A 21,545-nucleotide genomic window follows, 5' to 3' on the forward strand; every position below is an offset into this window, starting at 1 on the left:
TGCCGAGCCGAGCTTCCCAGCTTCCAGCCCAGCTCACCCCCCCGCCCCCCCCCCGCCCGACTCGCGGCACTCAGCGACGACCGCGCTCCCGCGCACACAGACACACACTGCCTGCAAACTTCCAATCCGCGAACTCCCTGCTCTCCTCTCAGCCCCCAGGGGGGCGGCAGCCCCCCACCCCCGCCGCGCCCCTCCCTCCCCGAAGCCCACGCCGGGCCGCTTAGGTTGGCTGCATTTTTAATAACTTACAGCTAGGAAATAAAAACGAAAGCGAGCAAAGCAGCCAAAGTGAAGCGCGAGGCACAAGCTTCGAGGGGTACGCCAGAGAGTCAGAGGAGCCACCCGCCGCTAGTCTGGGCCCCGAGGGAGGGGGCCGACTGCAGCCCGCCGCACGCACGCCCGCCAGCCCGCGCGGCCTCCGCGGGGAAAGGTGTTCCGGACACTGACCTGAAATCCCCAGCCGGGGAGTAAGCAGGGAGCCTGCGATCCGGCGCTTTGAAGTTTTCCCCGGAGCAGAGTCGAGGCGGCGAGGAGGAGCGACGGGTGGTGGGGTGGGTGGGGAGAGGTGTGCGGGGTTGGAGGAAAGTGGGGTGGCGACGTTGGCGATGGGAGAAGGGGCCGGGCCGGGGAAGCGCGGCGAACAGCAAAGTTTGCCGTCCCCCGCTGCCCGCAACCCGCTCGCGGCGCCGCGCTCGCTCGCCTCCCTCGCCGTCTGCTGCCAGCCGGCTGCCCTCGGGGTCGGCCACGCCGAGGGGTGGGCTCTGGGCCGGGTGGGGGCGGGGGCGGGCTCAAAGCCTCCGGGCAGGTGGCGACAGCCCCGCGCGATCCTCCCCCAGCGCCATGCTGACGATTAGCCGCGAGCGCCCGCTCGGGCTGGGTGTGTATGTGTGTGTGAGTGTGTTGGCCAAGTCTTCCCTGCGCGGCGACAGCGCGGCTTGGGCTCCCCGCCCGGCAGCTCGCGGGCTCCCCCTCCGCCGCCGCTGCCGCCTCGCTCCCGCTCTCGGTCGCGGTCTGGGCTCCGGCGCGTCTTCCCCGCTGCCGCCGAGTTCGGTCCGCGTTCAGCAAGGAGCGTAGCCCTGCCTCCCCTCGCCGCTGGGAGCCCAGGCTCCGTCTGCCGCCGCACGCCGCGATCCCAACGCGTCCCCCCTCCCTGGTTCCCTCCTCTTCCTCCTCCCCCTCCCTCCGCCCTCTCGCCCGCCCGCCCGCCCGGCCTCCCTCCCTCCCTCCCAGCAGCCGCCTCCCCTCCCCCCGCAGGCGCAGCGCTCGGGCGACAGCCAGCCGCCCGCCCGCCGCCGCCTCCAGCTCTCGCAAGTTTGAGCTCCCCCAGCCTCCGCTCACCCTCCGTTGCAGCGCCTGGGCGGTGGGGTGTCGGAGCGGTGATTCCCCAAAAAGGTTTGCCCGAGTTTCCCCAGCCGATTCCCGGCGCGTTTCGCCTATCTGGGTTCGAACCCCAGACCACTTGGGTGGCGTCCCCCTCGCCCCTTGTCCTCCCCTCCCCCGCTTGGACCGAGTTTCCTTCCTCCTTTCTATTTCCTTTTTTTTCTTTTAGATTCACTTTAGAAGAAATTTTACATCTTCTTCAAAACATAGTTCCTTTAGCTTTCTCTTTTATAGGCTAAATCGTCAACATTCAATTTTCTTCATCATTTATATTTGCCAATAAAATACTACTTTTTATGGATTCTCATTTATAGCTCTTTGTGTTATATAGAGTTAGATATTATTAACATATCTTATTTTACATGATTAGAGTATGAGAAAGAGGAGAACAAAAAGAAAAAAAATGTGTGATGTGATGTGTGTATGTGGGAGGGGGGAGATTTATCACACACACATACACACAAACATATTCATATCAAAATAAGGAAGAAGTACTCATAACTATTACAGCCTGTGTTTCTCCAGCTGATCACATGATCATAGCTGGTATGTATAACAAGCTTCTTCCACTACCATCCTGTACACCCTATACCCTCAGCAAGCACTCCTGTTGGTCATAGATTCTTGCCTGCTAAACTTACCCAAACCTTTATTCCTGAAGGAACTGGACCATAGCAGCCCAACCTGAATTATGATAGTTTTCCACTGACTTTAATCATAGGAAATGAAAGTATTAAAAGGCACCCTGGAGGATCTTCTGCATTCCATACAGACCCTCCTTTACCCACATTATTTGGTAGCAACCCAATTTCATCTTGATAGAAGGATCTCTCCAACTAGTGCAGAAACCCCAGTCTTTGCCTGTTAATTCAGAAGTCCCATCTGGCTAGGTCAAACTCTCAACTTCTATTTCAATGAAAGTACTGTCAGGTTCCCTGGCAGAAGCATTATTTTCCTTGGTACTAAGATCTCACTGGACTTAACATCATGGAGATGAGAAGCAAATATTTTGCTAGTGGATCACTTGCAGTGATAGTGGAGGAGCCTCTCCCATTTTCCTCCCTTGATTCCCTGACCCAGGAACTCTGACTCTGGGAGATATAGCACTATATGTGAAGGAATGGTGATCATACAGAACACTCTGGAGATATCACCTCAGCCCTGAAAGGTATTGCCATCTAGCTGGCACCATAACTGAGTCTCCCTTAGACCATTCCACCATTACATCTGTGGCTCTGTAAGGAAAACCATGGTTAGACTAATTAATTCCATGAGAATGGACCCACTGCCACATAACTATATCTCTGTATTTAAGCTGCAGGATATCAATGAGAGAGTATGAACGAATTAATAGAAAATGACTAGCATGCAAAGACAAAAAAGGGACTTTGTATCCCTTCTGAGGAAGGGATTCATCTGTTTTCAGTTGGACCTGGGATATTTGTACCATGTTAGGTGGAAGCACGACTTGGCTGTTTTCAATATTTGGAGAGCAATACAGTTTAAGGAGATTTGCATGGGTTGACAAGGGGTGAGCTATGGTGGCCTTTTGATGTGGCCACTTGGCTAGGCCTTACCACACTTTCCAGCATTCCTTTTCTGTATGTCTCTGGTTAGGGTGGGATATAGCAGAGTTTCCTACAGGGGACTGGAGGGGAAATGAAGCAGCAGTCATCTTATGTCCTCACTGGTCTGCTGGCTCATCTCATTGGTGAGAGACAGTGGCCAGGTCTGCCATTGCCCACCTTCCACTGGGCCTTCCTTCAGCTTCTTCTACTCTGGGACCAGTGTGGGTATTTAGTTCCATGAGGAAGGGGCTTGACTTCTGCAGGAAAACTACACAGTCAAGGTCAGAGGCAATAAGGGCTCACATAGGTTTCATTCTGTTTTCGTGGCCTCTAGCTTTTTTTTTTTTTTTTTTTTTTTTGGTGTATGGGTTCCGGACTGTTGCTACTTTACTTTACATCCATATTCTCTCCCTCGCGGCCTACTTTGTGACCCCCAAGCTCCAGGATCAGACACAGTCCTAAGAATTCAGCCTTACACAATTGTCTAGGTCAGACTGTTGCCTGTGTCTGATCCTGGAGCTTGGAGTCCACAGGACATGAAGTCAGGGAGAGAAGACAGACAGATGGGCCTCATTTCTTAGTAGTTCTGCTTCTTCTGGGGGACCTATACTGAAATATTCCCTTTGTATTCTGGAAATGAATATTAATACATTCTTTCTTAGAAATATAGAAGAAAGAAATATGATGTCATTAACTTATCCTTAACTTTCCTAAAGATCCAGAATTATGCTGTGCCTTTTTCTTTGAAAGTCAGAAGTAGCATAACACCCTAAATGTTACTTATTTGCTAGCAATACTTAACAGAGAAAAAGAGGGATAACTTTGCAGTCAGGAGAAAGACAAACGGCTTGGAAAAGACACAAAATAATTGTCAGCTCCTGAAAAAGTCTTTTTTAAAAACGTTTTTCTCTTTTTAAAACAGTAATAACTTCCCACCACAGAGAGGTGCTCTCACACTTACTTCTCCAATGTTTGCAAAGCATTCAAGTCCTAAAATGTGCCAACATTTTTCAAACACAGGATTAAAAATAGAGTATTTTTGTTTAAAAATAATTATATGCCATAACATGGAAACAAATAATTCTGTAGTCTTTGGAAAACAATGGTTTGCCTGTGGATAAAGTCACCCTCCCGCCCTACCCTCAGCCATCAAGTCCAAGGAACAATAACCTCCTAATGTGTTAAGTTCTCCATGCATTGTGTTTTAAAACAATGCTTTATGAGCACACCATTAGTGAGCTTTCGGCATTATCTCAGTATATGGTACATCTACAGAAATTTTTTATTTATACTCTTGTCCTTTTTTTTTTTCCTAAGGTACTTGAAACATTTTGCTTTGTAGTAATTTTTACATATTTATGTTAAATAATATCATCTTTTGTAAGCCGCTGGTGATTTTGCCTGAAAGGCTGACTGTTGATAAGAAACATTCTTCTCCTTTTATTTGGCTGAGTATTTTGTAACAGAGGAAACATGACACTGTGGTCAGGCATCAGGCTTCAGAGAAAACTACTAACTTCAAAGTCTAGCTCTGCTCCCAGCCTGCTCTGCAACCAACAGCATGCCTTAACCTCTCTGTGCCTTATTTCTTTTCATTGGAAAAACTAAGATGATAACAAAATATCTACTTCCAAGATTTGTTTTGTAGATTAAATAAGCTAGTTCATGTAAAGTCCTTCACATAGCACCTGGCAAATGCTCAATAAATATTACCCATAATAATGTTGTCTTCTGTGCTTGCCAATAAACTATGAAACTATATGGATCTAAAGGACAAGGCTTATAATTAACCAAAAAAAAGGAGTAAAGACCTTAGTTAATAAAAGTAAAATAATGTATCTTTTAAATATAGAGATATTGCTTCTACACAGAAATATTGCTAAAATAATAAATGTCAGACAAATAGATGCACATAACTGTTTTATAACTAGCAGCTGGATCCTTAACTCTCTATAACTTTGAAATGGAGCTGCAAAGTACAATGCATTTCCCTCAGTAGTTTCTCCAGATTCCCTTTGAATTTGTGCAGGGTCAATTGATACATACAAGCACTATTTGATAAAACATATTTTTCAAAAAGTGAGAACAGCACGTAATTACCTCTACATGATATTTCTTTGGTAATTGCAGATAAATTGGTAAAAATATTTCAATTAGGCAAGCAGACTATTGATTGCAACTTACTAGGCTGTAAGAAAAAGTGATTTTTCTCTCAAGTTTTAATATAAGTACTTACTTGTTTTATTTACAACAAATACAAACCTTCTCATTTCAGCAGCTCAAAGTCTTCATGGAAAAATCACATGATTACTAATCCTCAAGACTGACTCTCTGTATTTTTTGCAAGTTTTCGCCTACTTATTATGTTCCTGCTGGGAAGTTCCTAAAAATTACATTTCCTATAACTGGGAGTATTACTAGTTCTTTCTATCAATCTATTTTTAAAGTGCAGAACCTTCAGAACTTTCTGAATATATTCTTTTTAGAAAGGAAAACAAGAAGGTCACAGATTCTTCTTTTTCCTTTAATATTTCTCAACCACACACTCACACACACATTCCCTTTATATCTTACAAATTCATGAGAAAGCTCATTCTGTTTGCAATTTTAATTTTTGCTTTTGTTGACATGCAGTCTTCCTTAAGGGAACTTGATTATCCTTTTATACTGAAGGTAAGCTATGTACTATATTCATTTTAATTGAGGATGCACTGTTTGGAGATTACATCATCTGGTTATTTACATTTTTCCTTTCTTCCTTGAGTTGATCTCAAAGGAAACATGTGTGCATTTATAGTTCATGTATTACTGATAGCTATCCTGAGTATAACAGCATTTATACTCAGCTCTAGTTATAACTTGTTTCACTCAACCAAAACCACACTTTTCTACTGATTATAAGGTTTTAAATTCATCACAGATATCAAAGCGAGAGAGTACAGTGAGACTCAGTAAGCTTATGGAGGGGAGCTGGGGGTTTTATACTTAACTGAGGGAAACTTGATCATTGATGACACTGGTTTATGACAGCGTCAGGATGGCATTAGGCAGCTCTGACGTGATAACTCCAGGGCACAATTTTTCACCTATTGGGAGGTAGTGTGAACATCTGAGCAGCTTAGCCAGTCAACTGTGTCTCCCTACAGCCATCATTCATCCTCTAAAATCTAATGATTCTCTTAGTTCCATGGCAGAATCAGGTCACTCTAGGTAGTTCTATGTTATGTGAACAAAAGAATCACTGAGGATAGTAAAAACTAATGTTAATTTATCAAGGATCATACGTTAAGTATAATATTTTATAAATCATTTATTTTACTCTAAAATTAGTTGACAATTTTTTCCCCATAATTTGATTGGCACATTTGATAATTTGCACAGAAATGTACATGATAAGTGAACATAATGATGTTAAATAGTGGAAGATTGGAGCTGATGCAAAAAGAAAAGGTAATTAAATATATAGAAATTATAACATTATTCAAATTCCTACCCCATCTGCAATCCTTTCTCCAATTATATTTTTTCTGGAATATAGTCTTTTAAGCCAAAAGCACTTAGAATGGTCATTTTAGAGATTATGAGAGAGGAATTATAGCCCAGAGAAAACCTACATGCAATAGGTAGCTAGGGGCAGGCTTATTGAATGACATTATTCAGCCAACAAGTTGATACATCATCTTAAATCTGAAATTTTGAACAACTGCAGATAAAATGTCCTAAAACATACGAGGCAGGATGGTGTCTTCAGTTTCCCTCACTTACTTTATCTTTCTTTCCTTTTCTCACTCTTACAGGAAGAGAATCTCCCTTTAACTCATTATGGTTATGCTATAAAAGACTGAGTGATAAAAAAATAAGTTTATTTCAAAGGTGCCTCACTCTGAATCATCTGAATGACAGGGATCATTATACTGAAGAATGGGACTCACTGAGAGGATATATAAAGGAGCCTTATTTTTATCCTCCACTGTCCATTCCCCCTGTGCTGTGAGACTTGTTTTGCCTTTGCTTCCTTGGGTGAAAAGCAGTGCACATCCCATACCTGCCATGGTCACTTTCAGGTAACAAGAATCCACCAGTAACTTCCAGCTCCACACACAGTCTCAGTTCAATAATTATTTTGTTCAATCCACTGTATTAATTTCAACATTATGAATTTCATTTAAAGTTGAAATTCCACCCATCCCCCATCAAGAGAGAAGTTTTCAATCCACACTAGTTGTTGGAGTGTGGCATGAAAGCTCTTACTAGATTAATAATGTTGTGTGTGCCTGGTAGATGCTTAAAGCTGACACTTTCTCTTATGGTGCGTGGGTTCTTCCGAGCCCACTGCCCCATCACTGGGAATTTCTCACACGTGGTTCCCTTTAGGGTTACCAAGAGCAACTCTATTCCGGATGGTTAGTTTTAGCCATTGCCTATATCTTGTCCTATGCAAACAGCCTACCCAATCCATTGCCAGGAAACCCTATAGAAATTTAGGTCTTATAATGTCAGTAATTTATTTAAAAATAACTCATCATCACATGTGTGACATTTAGGGAATACATATTTGTATTATACCCTCTAGGTATTTGGTTGACACTTGAAATACTTTAATCAGGAATATTCACCCTAAGGGTAGCGAGTCAGCATTTGAAAATTAGGAACTTTCGATTTCTACTGAGAGAAATAAGGAACCCCTGGAAAAATCATAAAGAGGTAGATTTCAACTAAAAACGATTGAACTATCATTGCCTCAATCTGCAATAGAGGACTTGTTAAACAGCCTAAGGGAATTTACAAATATGTACGTATTTGCTAAACGGGTAGTGGTTGAGATATGTTTATTGACTAGCAAATTTGTACAGATACTTGGCCTTTGGACAAGTTCTAGAGAACTCAAGGTGTAACATTTTCCCAAGTGGGGGTTTTAGCCCAGGTGTTTATTCCTTCGGTGCCACCATGATATGAAGGAATCTGTCATCGTACTAGAGGAAAAGGTACTAAATGTAGAACTGAATAGCGATGAACTTATGGGATATAGGACTGAATATGGCTGCAACAGTACAGCTCAGGACTGTCTGGGGTCTATTTGCCAATTCATTTTTCTACGAGTGATAGAATTTGGTCTAAGCCTTGCTTTCACTGTAACATCTCACCTGGTTGTGCGATTTTGAGAGAGGATATTTACAGCGCTCATGTTGCTCTAATCATTGGAAGCCTCTAGCCTCCAGAGTGGCAGCGTGAAGAAACTGTCAGAAGGCTGATTTCAACTCAGACACCTCTGTCCTTGATCTGACCTAATATCACCTAGCTATCCAGTCTTTTGTTCCTTAGGAGGATATGAGTCAGACAAGAATACACTGTGCGCCTCAAGCTCAAGGGGGGGCCATAGTAAGCTATCTGAGTGGTCTTCTTAAACTTGTTATTTTTTCACATTATATGAAGAGGGAAGTACCTTCCACTTTGTTTCCTTGAGGACTGCGATTGGGACTCACAGCACTTCAAGAACTCTCCCTTAAAATCTTCTCTTAATCTCTAAATCCTGACACTTTTGTTGTCTCTATGTAGTTGAGAAGCTTTAGATTTAAAAAAAAAAGTTTGCTTTTTACTCCGTTTCAAATAGTCGAATCACAATTCAACTTGGGATGTGGGAACAACTGGCATTTAGTGTGCTGCCGTCTCAGTCTGAGAAGGAAATAGTTCGATTTTGTTATCCTACTATGCATAATAAAGTGTAACTTCTAGAAAAATATTTTCAGGTAAGTTGTTTTATTTTTTTATTTATTTTTTTTGCTGTACGCGGGCCTCTCACTGCTGTGGCCTCTCCCGTTGCGGAGCACAGGCTCCGGACGCACAGGCTCAGCGGCCATGGCTCACGGGACCAGCCGCTCTGCGGCATGTGGGATCTTCCCGGACTGGGGCACGAACCCGTGTCCCCTGCATCGGCAGGTGGACTCCCAACCACTGCGCCACCAGGGAAGCCCTCAGGTAAGCTTTTTTTGATATTTCATCACATAATCTGTAGTGAACCAATAATTTTCAGGCTACCACTGGGCTATTTGCTACAGTAAAACAGTGATTTAATCTAGTAAACCAATTGATTATGCGAAAGTATAATTTAAAAATTATCTTACTTATACAAATATAAATGTAACTAAAAATTATTTCATTATTGGGGGGGCAGAGAGATAGTAGAGCTGGTTCAAAGAACACTTTAAGGCATTTATAAATAGTGGAATAAGAAATAACAAAAATAATACCATGAAAGACATGACACTAATTAAAATTCTCTGGGGCAATAAAATCATAAATTTGGGTTTATGTTGTTTTTTTTTTCTTTTCTTTTTTGCTGGTGAGAAACCTGTAAACTAAGACGTGGCTTTACAGTGGTGTCTGGGCACTAATCAAATAGTAAAGAGCTAAATCTAACTCAAGTACATTTTCCTGGAGAATTACATAATCTTTGGGTGATTCTTTTAAGCAATGCCCCTGCATGACATTGAAAGGACATACCACATTCCCTTTGTCTTATTTGCAAATTGTGGATAATTTTTCCTAATAAAGGACAATATATGCCTCCTGATGTGATTATATAAGCACTTTAACTGTTTTAGATAATTAAATGAGAAAATAATGATGGCCACTATGTATAACATGGCATAAAATACATATTTCATATTCCTCAATTTCTTTGGATCCCACTAACAACAATAAATTTGGAATAACTGGTTTTTAAGGTCATATCTGACACCAAGAGCCATTCGTTTATTTTTCTAACTGCTTGAACTGTTAGCAACTTTCAACACTGTGGCCTTTCTTTTCAAACAATCTCTTCTTGGTTTCACTGACAGCTCTTCATCCTGCTTTCTATCCTAAGTATCTGGTTATGTTCATCTTTGTACTCTTCTCAGCACTATTTATAGTGTTTTCTCATATTCTTCTTTGCTGGGGATCTACCTCTTCTTCGCTAAAATCCTACCTCTTCTCCTGAGCTGTTACATGTCGGAGCAATTAAGACCTGGTCTGAGACCCCATTTTTTTTTCACTCTGCATTCTCTGTCCTGGTAATCTGATCCACGTTTATTGCTGTGAATGTCATCTCTAGAAAAATAGGCTCCAAATTAGTAGCCCTAGTGAGAATCAGACATCACCAAAAGTTGCTTAATCAGTATCTACATATGGATAAATAAAAGCCAACTCCAAGTCAGCCAGTCCTAAACCAAACTCATCTCTCTCTTTTGCTGTTTTTTTTCTTCACTATTTTCATTTTAATGAACAACCCCATAGTAAATCCAGTTGAATAAGACAGTAACATAGGCATTGTCCTTAATGCTTGTCCTTAATCCTCTCTTCTGTATATAATTCACATTGGGATCTTTCAAGTTTACTCTCTAAATCTGTCTCAAAGGCATTCATATTTTTCAACATCAGTACCACTTTCACTCTAAGCCAAAAACCACCATTTCTTGCTTAGACTAATACTGATTCTATCTAAATAGTTTCACTAACGTGTACCTTTTGCTCTCCATCCAGTTCTCCACACTACAAAAAGAATAGCCATTTTAGAAATCACATATGTTCAGGTTATCCTTTAAAACCCTACAGTGGATTCCTATTTCTCTTAGGAGGAAGGGAAAAAGAAATCCTTCATTTGCCACACAAGTCTTGCACGATCTTTCACCCAGCTGTGTGAGCGGGTGTAGTGTAGTTGTTATAGACAAGAGTTGTGGAGCTACACTGCCTGGGTTCAAACCTAAACACCTTCACACTTTAACCGGCTGAACTATACAAGATGTTTCCTTCTCTGAGCCTCAGTTCTCAGAGAAGTTATTACTTGTACCTACTTCATATAATCATTTAAAAACTCGAATAAGCTAACACAGATCAAATACTTTGAGCAGTGGCTTTCACTCAATTAGACATGAATTTACCATAGTATTAGTATTACTTTTCTTTCTCATTTCATGATTATCTCACGCTCAATCTCTGTAGTTTTTTAATTTGCTTTAGTGCTGAAAACCCATGCTCAGTGCCCCCTCTCCCTTTCATTTGTACCTGCTACCTCCTCTACTTGGAATGTTCTTTTCCCCCCCTTACCTCTGGGGGCCTTGACATCTATGGTGATTCCCCTTAACCCTGGCCCCGCTTCTCCAAGTCGTACCTTCATTACATTATCTTCTTTGAACCCAGTGAGTTGAATTTTCTTTCCTGCCAGAAGGCTGACTGATGCAGAAGCTCTGCCCGTTGTAGACACTTAGGATTTACGCTGATGGAGACTCATCTTCACACCCATGCATCTAAGATCCTTATGGCACAGGGAGAGGGTATAAATATTAATTCACTAGGTCTTACATCTCCTTCCTGCAATTGACTTCTGCTCATGTTTAACTGGTCAAGCTATATCCTATTTCCACATCACTCTTCAAATGGAGCAGAAAAGTACAGTGTTACCATTTTCTTGGAGAAGAAGGGGAACTAGAACACATATTACCCTGTTATGACTACAAAGCAAAGCATAAGTAAGGGCATTAGAATGTGAAAGTACATAGACTGTTGGAGGTTGTTGATCTAGTGTGAGATGAGCTTGACACATATTCTAGGATTCGATGGAAACACCTGTGAGGTCAGCTCAGTGAGGACTCTACATGTCATGCAAAATTTGTGTGGTGTCCTTTTCTTAGAATTGAAAAGGAGACATAGGAAAAGAAATCTGGGAAGGAGAAGACAGGAGCATATCTATATTTTGGAATATCATAATTTAATCATTCTATCCTGCTCGTAGCTTCTTTAACTAAGGGAGATTATATAAACTGTTTTCAGATAAATTTGAAATATCCTGAGCTCATTATTTCAGCATCTGGAATGTAGAGTCAACCAAGATAACAAATTGTATGATTTCTCTATTAGGCAGAGGCTTCTACAGCATGAATCAAGGAAATTAGAAGGATCAAGTTACTAGTTTATTAAATTAGCACTGACATTATCACGGTCTCAGAGGAAAAAAAATAACAAGATTGTTTGCAATAGAAAACGTTTTGTAAAATAGCCCTTAATCAGAATAGTCATTTGGAAATATTCTAGCAAAAAACGTATATGTAAAGCAGCACTGCACCTCAGACTTGAAATTTTCCAAATAATTAATAGCAAGTAAAAATTTTATATAAATCCATGGAAATAAAATTGGAGTGGCCAAAACATTACTGAAGAATTCTGAGATAAGGACAGTAAATTCATGAAGCACAAATAAAATGACATAAATACCTCTATGTTCTGAATGTAATTTAATTATTGACTCTCACATACATAGCTAGAGTATCATCAATCACCATAGATAATATTTTTTCTGAGCCATCAAAGCTAATTATAGTCAGAAATCTCACTCACTGAGACTAAACATTACACTACATTAAAAATCAATCTATTATGTGATGTCAGGAAGTTCTGTTGAGTGTAGTGATTTTTTATGAGCCTCAAAATTCTATGTTAATTACCTGAATATTTTACATAGATGTCTCAAATAGTCCTTGTAAGTAATAAAAACAGTGGTGATTTGTATTTCACCATTGCTAAGATAATTTTCAAATTAGAATATTGACAGAGGGGAATAAACCGAAATACAATAGGAAAATGCAAGAAAAAGGCAGAAGTAGAACTAAATGAACCATCTTTTCACTGAGGGCTTCTTCACTTTTCCCTAAAATATGTCCCACTGATTCTAAGGTTGTGTCTACACTATGCTAAAGGATATTTTAAGTTTCCAATAATTGAGTCTTCCTAAGTACTTGTATGAATCAATTCAAATCTGATACTTCATGTTCAAAGAATTTTAGAGACAAAGATTCTTAGGAGATTGGAGATTATGTAATTCATTATAAACACGGAAGCTGGAAAATAGGGTAAGTAGAAAGGTTTCACCATGAGTGGCATAGTTAGACCCTGTGTTTCCCAACTAGTTAAGAGAAATATTTTTACCAAATCACAAATAAACAGTGAATGCTTACAATTATATTTATAACTAAAATAATTTCTCTCCACTTGAAACAGTAGTGTATCTATTCAACAAATGATATTGCAGCAACTGGACATTCTCATGCAAGAAAATGAATATAGACACAAAACTTACACCCTTAACGAAACAACCCAAAGTAGATCATAGACCTAAATATGAAATGCAAAACCATTAAACTTCTAGAATATGAATAGGAGAAAACCAAGATGACCTTGGTTATGGCGATGACTTTTTAGATACAGCACCAAAGGCACAATCCATGGACTTCATTAAAATTAAAAATTTTGCAAAATTGTTGTTTCTGACAACACTAAACATATTCTTACCATTAAATCCTGCAATTGCACTGCTTGGTATTTATCCAAAAGAGATGAAAATGTATGTCCACACAAAAACCTGCACACAGATGTTTATAGTAACTTTATTCATAATAGCTAAAATTTGAAAGCAGCCAAGATGTCCTTCAGTAGGTGACTAGATAAATAAACTGTGGTATATCTAAACAATGGAATATTGTTCAGCACTAAAGGGAAATAAGCTATCAAGCCATAAAAAGACATGCATTTTAAGACATTTTAAAAAATTAAAATAACTACTGGGTATACAGAAAAATACCTAAAATGAAAAAGGGTCTTTTATTTTCATACAGTAATAATGAAGTAAGAATTTTAGTTTAAGATCAGTTAGACATTTAAAAGCCTTTACATTTTCCAAAAGAAATTAATGTATTACTATTGAACATTTTGTTAAAAATGCCACAGACAAGACTATGAGACTCTCTAAGTATTACTTCTGTCATCTTACTAAAATCAGTAAAAATAAGTTTGCGTTAACACACTCCAGCTTCCTCTCTCTAGAAATAGAATGAGAAAAAAAGCAATAATAATAAGAGACAGTAGCTTCAAATCTTTTTAAAAAGTTATTCCCAACTGCACATCCATTATCAGTCATAGAAAATGTAGGGCTGCGGTAGAAGTCATGGTTTCCAGCACTCTGAAAAGCACATTATTTTAAAGATGGATCAATATAAAAGAAGAAAAATACTCAAATCATCTGAAGATGATGTAGTATTAAAAAGCTTTGGGGGAAAATGAGGCTGCAATTTGAACAAAATTATCTACTTACAAAGAAAGGAGGACATGAGTTATTGTCTAAGAGTTACCATAAAGACACTAAAAAGAAAAGAAATCACACACACACACACACACACACACACACACATAATCCTTATATAACTAGTAACTTAAAATTAACAAATAATATGTCTTCGATTTACTTGTGATGAATAAACCTCACTTGAATTAACAGAGGAAAGCATTTAAACATAAGAAACAGAAAAAGAGTTTCAACAGTTTTAAAATATACCTAGTTTATGTTGTAAAGAAACGTTATTGACAACAAAATGCTCCTAAAAGGAACTTTGGTAATAGAGTCCAGTTGAAAACCACTGTCTATTTACAAGGTAGACTTGGGGTGCTGCACTGAACAGTGTGCCCCCAAAATTCATGTCCGTGCAGGATCTGTGAATGTGACCTTGTTTGCAAGGGTCTTTGCAGATGTGATTAGTTAAGATGAGGTCATACTGAATTAGCATGGGCCCTAAGTCTAATGGCTGGTGTCTTTATAAGAAGAGGGAAATTCGAACACAGAGATACAGACACAAACAGAGGCAAATAGGCCGTGTGATGTCAGAGGCAGTGACTGGAGTGATACAGATAGAAATGCCAAGAATTGTCAGCAACAACCAGAAGCTGGGAGAGAGGCATAGAACAGATTGTCCCTAGAGCCTTCGGAAGAAGCATGGCTCTGCTGACACCTTGATTTCAGACTTCTAGGCTCCAGACCATGAGGGAATACAATTTCTGTCATTTGTGGCATTTTGTTACAGCCACCTTAGAAATTAATATACTTGGTAAAAATTCAACCCAACAGTCATTTTTATTTTGATATATATCACGAAACTAAACCCTAACTAATGCGTTTCCCATTTTGCCTCCATCTCTGATTTTTTTTAAGCTAGCAAGTATTCGTTTCTTGCTTATACCTTCAAAATAAAAGTTATGATTTTGATGACATGATAGCTAAAGTCTTTACTCATTATTCTGGTCCATATACATTTATTCATGACATCAAAATTCATTTATTGAGCATCTAATATATATTTTATTCTAAATCTCATCTTTGATTTCTCTAGTAGTCCAAACCTTCTCATTTGTGATAGAGTTTCAAAAATCACTTGGCTAAATGGATAATTTATTGAGTGTCCAAAGTATTTTCTTGAGTTAATAATTTTCAAAAATTGTATTACTCCATTTCAGAAGAGAATGACAGGGCTTTTCAAGAAATTATCATTTATTATATAGAAAAGATTCCAAGTATTCTTCTGGATCATCTGCCGGTTCAGTTTCTAGTTGCAAAAAGGCACCACATGACATACTTAGCCACAGTCTTGGATGATTGCTGTTGGCATCAGAAAATTTCTGCTCACTAGGACCTATGGACCTGTGATTATTGCTACTACTTATCAACACCATCCTCTTAGAAAATTATCATCTTAGAAATATTTCGACTATCACGAATACTACTGTACAAGTACTAATTCTGCGAGTATTGATTGCTGTAAAAATGTAGCAAATGATCTGGAAATGATCTACCAGTCACAATCTGGACAATCACAAATCTAATTACAGAGTGCAACATTGAAAATATACTAGAGGAAAGGTATGGAACCCTGCAGAACACATTACTAACATGTATAACTTTGTTGTAGGAGATGGGGATGCTATTTGTATTTTACATATATATATATATAGTCTATATTTTCAGACTTATTACAATGAACATGTGGTTCTTTTGCCATTTAAAACATAGATTTAAGAAATTGGAAAAGTTCTTTTTCAAAGAGAAGTTGTTCTTTTTAATCCTGTGATTGCAGGCAAGTTTTCTATATTAAAGTCTTGAGAATTGCTTTTCTTCAGGAAATCTGTCTTTGCCTTCAACTGATGGGATGAATCCCACCCAGGCTATGGAGGATAAACTGCTTTACTCAAAGTCTCCTGATTTAGATGTTAAACACATCTTTAAGTAGACATTCACAGCAAGATCTAGATTATTGTTTGACTAAACAGTTGAGCACTATATCCTAGAAGGCTGACATATAAAATTAACTGTCATGTTGAATTTCTAATCAGGAGAGTGGCAAGATGAGTCCTGTGTTTCAGAAGATATCTTTGGAGAATGGAAGGACATCGGAAAGAGAGCACGGATGAAGGTGGACATGTCACTAGGAGGAGGATGAATGAATAAAGATCAGAGATGATAGAGATAAACTGCGTTGTTCTTGTTTTGGTGGAGAGGACTATGTGGATGATTTGAAGGATGAAAAGCAGTAAGATTAACAAGGGTTGGTAAATGATTGTATATTGGATGTAGGGGAAAAAAAGGAAGACATAAAACTCTACCATCCTCCCATAATTAATTGGATTTTAAAATAGAAGCTTTACTATTCTTTCACTTTAAAGCAAAGACAACCTATTGCTAATTCCCACTTATAATTATCTCCCAGAACTCTTAATCTGCAGTATTCATCCTCTTCTGAATAACATTCTTCTGAAGACTATTTTAGTTAATTTATTTCTCTTGGTTGTTATTTTTTTTATAACCAGCCTTCAGTTACTTGTGAGGTAAAATTTAAAATTGGCAGTGAGTTCCAGACGAGTTATACAGGGCTTTGTAGCTCTGAAAGCCTTTCACATATATAAAACAGTAAAATATTCCTTTGTTACGAGGATATGACCCAGTTAAGTTTTACAAGTGATGCTTAGTGTAAGAAAAGTATAATACTCCAACATATTTCAAACAGGACAGGTAACTTTGGTAACATAGACAATGTAATAACTTGACAAGAAATAAGGGAAAAGTGATGAAAAGGACAGCTCGCTTTTTGTAAATAATTTCTTTTTCTCTAAAGAAAAATTAAAATAATACTTCTGACATGTCATTTTCTTGTTCTTATTACCAATGTCTTTAATAATTACTAAAAGAGAATTTTCATTCCCTGTCAGGCAAAATATAATTTAGCATCATAATGATTCCACCTCCTCAGCATCATTAGGCTACTTGATAGAGGATGTGATTAATGCCTGTGTAGAATCATTAACTGCAGGAGGTCTATTCCAAACAGTAGGAACAGAATCCTGTTCACTCGTAGATAGAACTGTGATAATGTGCTTTTCATCTAGGAGTGGTGTGTGGATACTTAGAAATATGATTTCACTTGATCTAGAATAATATGGGACAACTCTCTGAGTTCAAAATGCTATTAGGTCAGCTAATACTGCAACCTGTAGTCACCTTATAGGAAATAGATATTTGTCAATAATATTATTTGTTAAAACAATTATGATGAATGAAGCAAAAATTTAAAAAATATATATATAAAGCTAACTTCTTGAATGTAACTATGGTCATGTAAAAGAAGTGTTTTCACAATTTATTCATGTTTCCAGACCAGAGAATTATAGTTTTGTTTTAAAAACTGTAACCATGCTAAAATTGTAGGAATAATACATCTTACATCTATTTAATATTAAACGGAGGTAAAGATATCTCTAAGAAGGTTAAAAATGAAGATTTAACCTATTCATAAAGACATATCAGGAGGTGAACAATTCAGTTCAGATAGTCGGTTCTTTTCTTTTACAAATATTCTAAGAATTGACATGAAACTTCTTTAGAGATCTAAATAATTTATTTAAGAACATTTCCTATTTGGTGTTCAGTATGGCGAAAAGGCTGCAATTTTAAAACTGTAAGGTAAATGAACCCTGTGAATTGAATCCTGATAAACTAGTGTGGTTCTTCATCATTCACTCCTAAATAGGAAAGCACAATATTTAAGTCTTAGGATTATTACTCAGGTTTAAATAAGCAATTGCTGTCCACTCGGTTAGTCAAAGTCATTTAAAATCAAATAACACAATGGCAAATAGGAGTCTGTTGTAGGCAAAAATTGTTTTATCGTACAAAAACATTTGACATATATATTTAATATTACAGTGAGCTTGTGGAATGGCTGTTTTAATTCCCATTTTATGACGGAGTAAAATTTGACAGGTAAGGCATCCCAATTAATATTACACAGCTCAGTGTGAAGACAAAGAAAACCTAAATCCAGGGTACTTTTTTCCAAATTTCATTTACTTCATATTAAGAAGAAATTTCAGTAAAGTTGACTTTACATCAACAAATACTCGAGGCATTTTTAGACCAAATTGTACTTGCAGGAGAAGAGATAGGACAGAGTCAGTGGCTTCCAACAGGGGAGACAGAGAGTTCAGTGAAAAATAAAATGTAAAAGTTACCATTAACGGGGAAAAAAGAAAAAAATGTGAGAACTAGCTATAGAAATACTCTGATTGCTTGTGACTTTTGAAGTTAGACTTTAATTCAATAATTACAGGCTCATTTGAACAATTCTAATATTTAATATCCTATTTTAAATAAAATTTGTGATATTAAATAACTCCATTCTTTGATAAGCATCTGAAATTACTCTATAGGGACTGATTTGCTAATATGGATGTTAGTATCATCAGAGTTTGATGTATTTTGGGTTTCACCATCTTGTCCTTTCTGTTTTCCAGAATTTCCACTCTTCACTAGAATGGCTATGGTTACTGAAAAGTATTTTCAGGCAATTTATAAAAATCTTGTGAAGAGTTTTTAGGTGTTATATTTGGAGAAATGATTTTCACATAGTCATAATGGTAGTAAAATCCCTGTTCATTGAACTGGTTCTACAGAAATTCTTTGATATTACTTTTCTAAAACTGTCACACTTTGGGGAGAAAATTGGGGAGTTGCTGTTACATCTGATTATTTGGAGACTAGATGTTGCTGTTAATACTGTGTTGCCAGAGTGAAATATCTATTCTATCTCTCCATAATTAGCTTTAAAAATGTTAGATATTTGGATATAATATCTAGGGCAGGGCATCTGATAACGTGAGCCTAAGTTCGGTGCAACTGTCTATCTCCAGGTGGGTGCTAAGAAATTAAGTATCTGAAATATTTGTCTCTCAACAAGCCCTGGATAGTGGGACATTTTCATGCATCTAAGTAGTAGTTCATGTGATGGGCATCTACAAAATTATCAGTTTTCTCTTGCTACACAGGAATAATAAGGTTTTGTTCATTTAAATGCCCAATTAAAAATTATACAAAGTAAGACCAAACTCTGTTCCAAAACAAGAATTTGTGTTTTTTTTTTATTAGAAGATAAATATGTTGATTATAGAAAGTTTGAGAAATGCAGAAAATTATTTTAAAATGCAGAAATAAAAGGTACCAGATATTCAGGTTGATGTAATCTAATCACATGGGCTCTTTAAAAGCAAGGAGTTTCCTTTGGCTGGTAACAGAAGGAGAAATCAAAGAGATTGGAAGTGTGAGAAAATTTTGGCATGAGAGGATATTCCACTGTCAGCTTTTCAGATGGAAGAGGTAAGATGGGAAGGACCTGAGCGCTGGTCCTATGAGCAGAGAGGAATCCTCAGCCAACAGCCTGCAACAGAATGAGGACCTCAGGCTGTAGGAAACGAACAGCAAGGAATTGGATTTTGTTAAAAACCCAACTGAATTTGGAATCAGATACCTGCCCCCAACCCACAGATCCTCCACATAAGATGCTGGCCTGGTTCACACCTTCATTTTGGCCTTTTGAATCCCATAGAAAAGAAAACAGTTAAGTCCACCTAGACTTCTGACCTGTGGAGCATCAGATATTGAATAGGTGTTGTTATAAGCTGTTAAATTGGTGGTAATTTGTTATAGAGAAATAAATAGGAAATTAGCACAGGAGACTTCCTCTATTCAATGGTTCTCAAACTTTAACATCTCAGAAGCACCTGTCTAACTTGTTAAAATACAGATTGCTGGGGCTTCCCTGGTGGCGCAGTGGTTGAGAGTACGTCTGCCGATGCAGGGGACACGGGTTCGTGCCCCGGTCTGGGAGGATCCCACATGCCGCTGAGCGGCTGGGCCTGTGAGCCATGGCCGCTGAGCCTGCGCGTCCGGAGCCTGTGCTCCTCAACAGGAGAGGCCACAGCAGTGTGAGACCCGCGTACTGCAAAAAACAAACAAACAAAAAACAGATTGCTGGGTTCTGTATCCTGAGTCTCTAATTCCATAGGTTTGAGGCAGGACCTGAGAAATTCCCTTTCCATTAAGTTCCCAGTGATGTTGATGCTGCTTATCTGGGGACCACATTGCGAGAACTATTGCTTTACTATAATACTCTTTGCCTCAGTTCACACCTCTCGGAAACTCCTTCCTAAGGAAAGAAAAATAACTTACCTGGTTGCAGAAACCGGTAGAAGGAATTGACCTTCCTAAAGCCGTTCTCTGCTCTCATTCCTGTGGCTCTGCCAGCCTGCAGACTGGGAACATTCTGGTCTGCTCATGGCCTTGAAGTCGGCTGTTTGCCGTTGTGAGAAGTGGTCGGTGATTTCCCAGGACTGCCAGTGACTCCGTGAGCAAGTCTAATTCTGAGAGAAAGATGCGGAAGCCCGTTGGGACTCCTTATCTTCACCACATCCTCCAATCCTGTTTTTGAGTAATAACACTGATATTTAGTTTACTACTGTGTTTATCTCAGTGTGTTTGGGCTTCGGTAAGCCTATATGATATTATTTTTTGGCCCCATGAAATCTCAACAAACTATAGAATAATTGGAACTCATTTTAGCAGCCTGCAGCTCACTTCAGTTGCCAAGAACTACTCTTTCCCTAGTCAGAAGAGAGAGAACTTTTCGGCCAGTAGTCAGTTTGGAAGACAAGCAACTTTGTGAGGCAAACTCGGTAAAGCTGTGGATTTTATCAGCTGCCTCTAAACAGGCCAAGCTAATTCACTGCTTTATACCACAACCAATCAATCACACTTATTCAAAGGTCAAACCAACCTTACATATTCATAGCAAAATTAAGGCCCTAGAATCTTCTATTGTAAATCTGATTACCATCTGAAGGAAAACTCATTATATGGGGTCTAAAAGACCCAACATTTATTTCCCCAGCCTTTTGTCCAGCAACACCATCTTTCCTCCTAGAGAGATGGAAACAAAGTGAAACTTACATATACTGAATATTCACAATATATGACTCTGATGTTTATTATCAGGACATTTATTTCTATTTCCATTTTACAATGAGGATCAGAAAGTGAAATAAGTTTCCTAACATCATACATCCTGAAGTGGGGTGACCTGGGGCTCAAACATATGGTATGTTTGATTCCAAAGCTCATGCTATCTCTACTCTGCCATTTTACCGATAAAGAATGCTGTTTTAAAGCAATGTAGGTTATTGTGGTGGGAAAAAAATGGACTTCCTAGATATACTCCTCTAGCTGAGGCCAAGTTAAAAGAAAAAGGACAATTTTACATAAAATGTTTACCAGATGTTTTTGAAAAAACATATTTCAAATATTTTAATGATGCACGTTTATAAATCACACTGTAAGTCTCATATCCTCTGTCTTTAAATAGATTCCTATATGAAAAATTACTAAGAATGATTTATCATGTCATACATTATTTAATG

The 21,545-nt window shown here is 38.7% G+C and overlaps 1 protein-coding gene and 1 long non-coding RNA gene across 2 annotated transcripts in view; one reads left to right on the forward strand and one right to left on the reverse strand.

The window, feature by feature from the left end:
- The window catches only part of LOC309797859 (uncharacterized protein), a gene marked incomplete at its 5' end in the record, with an annotated part of 105,796 nt that overhangs the window by 57,232 nt on the left and 27,019 nt on the right, over nucleotides 1–21,545 (reverse strand). The window contains one exon of the mRNA XM_082646252.1: nucleotides 448–1,542. Within this exon, the coding sequence (XP_082502378.1) occupies nucleotides 448–1,542 (1,095 nt within the window). The remainder of the gene's footprint in view (nucleotides 1–447; nucleotides 1,543–21,545) is intronic.
- Nucleotides 1,326–16,261, forward strand: LOC309797860. Its single transcript, XR_014292829.1, has 3 exons — nucleotides 1,326–1,392; nucleotides 8,800–8,924; nucleotides 16,137–16,261. It is a non-coding gene; the product is annotated as an uncharacterized lncRNA (long non-coding RNA).

Source organism: Mesoplodon mirus (genome assembly GCF_964341445.2).
Source record: "Mesoplodon mirus genome assembly, contig: HAP1_SCAFFOLD_1129, whole genome shotgun sequence".
Taxonomy (NCBI): domain Eukaryota; kingdom Metazoa; phylum Chordata; class Mammalia; order Artiodactyla; family Ziphiidae; genus Mesoplodon; species Mesoplodon mirus.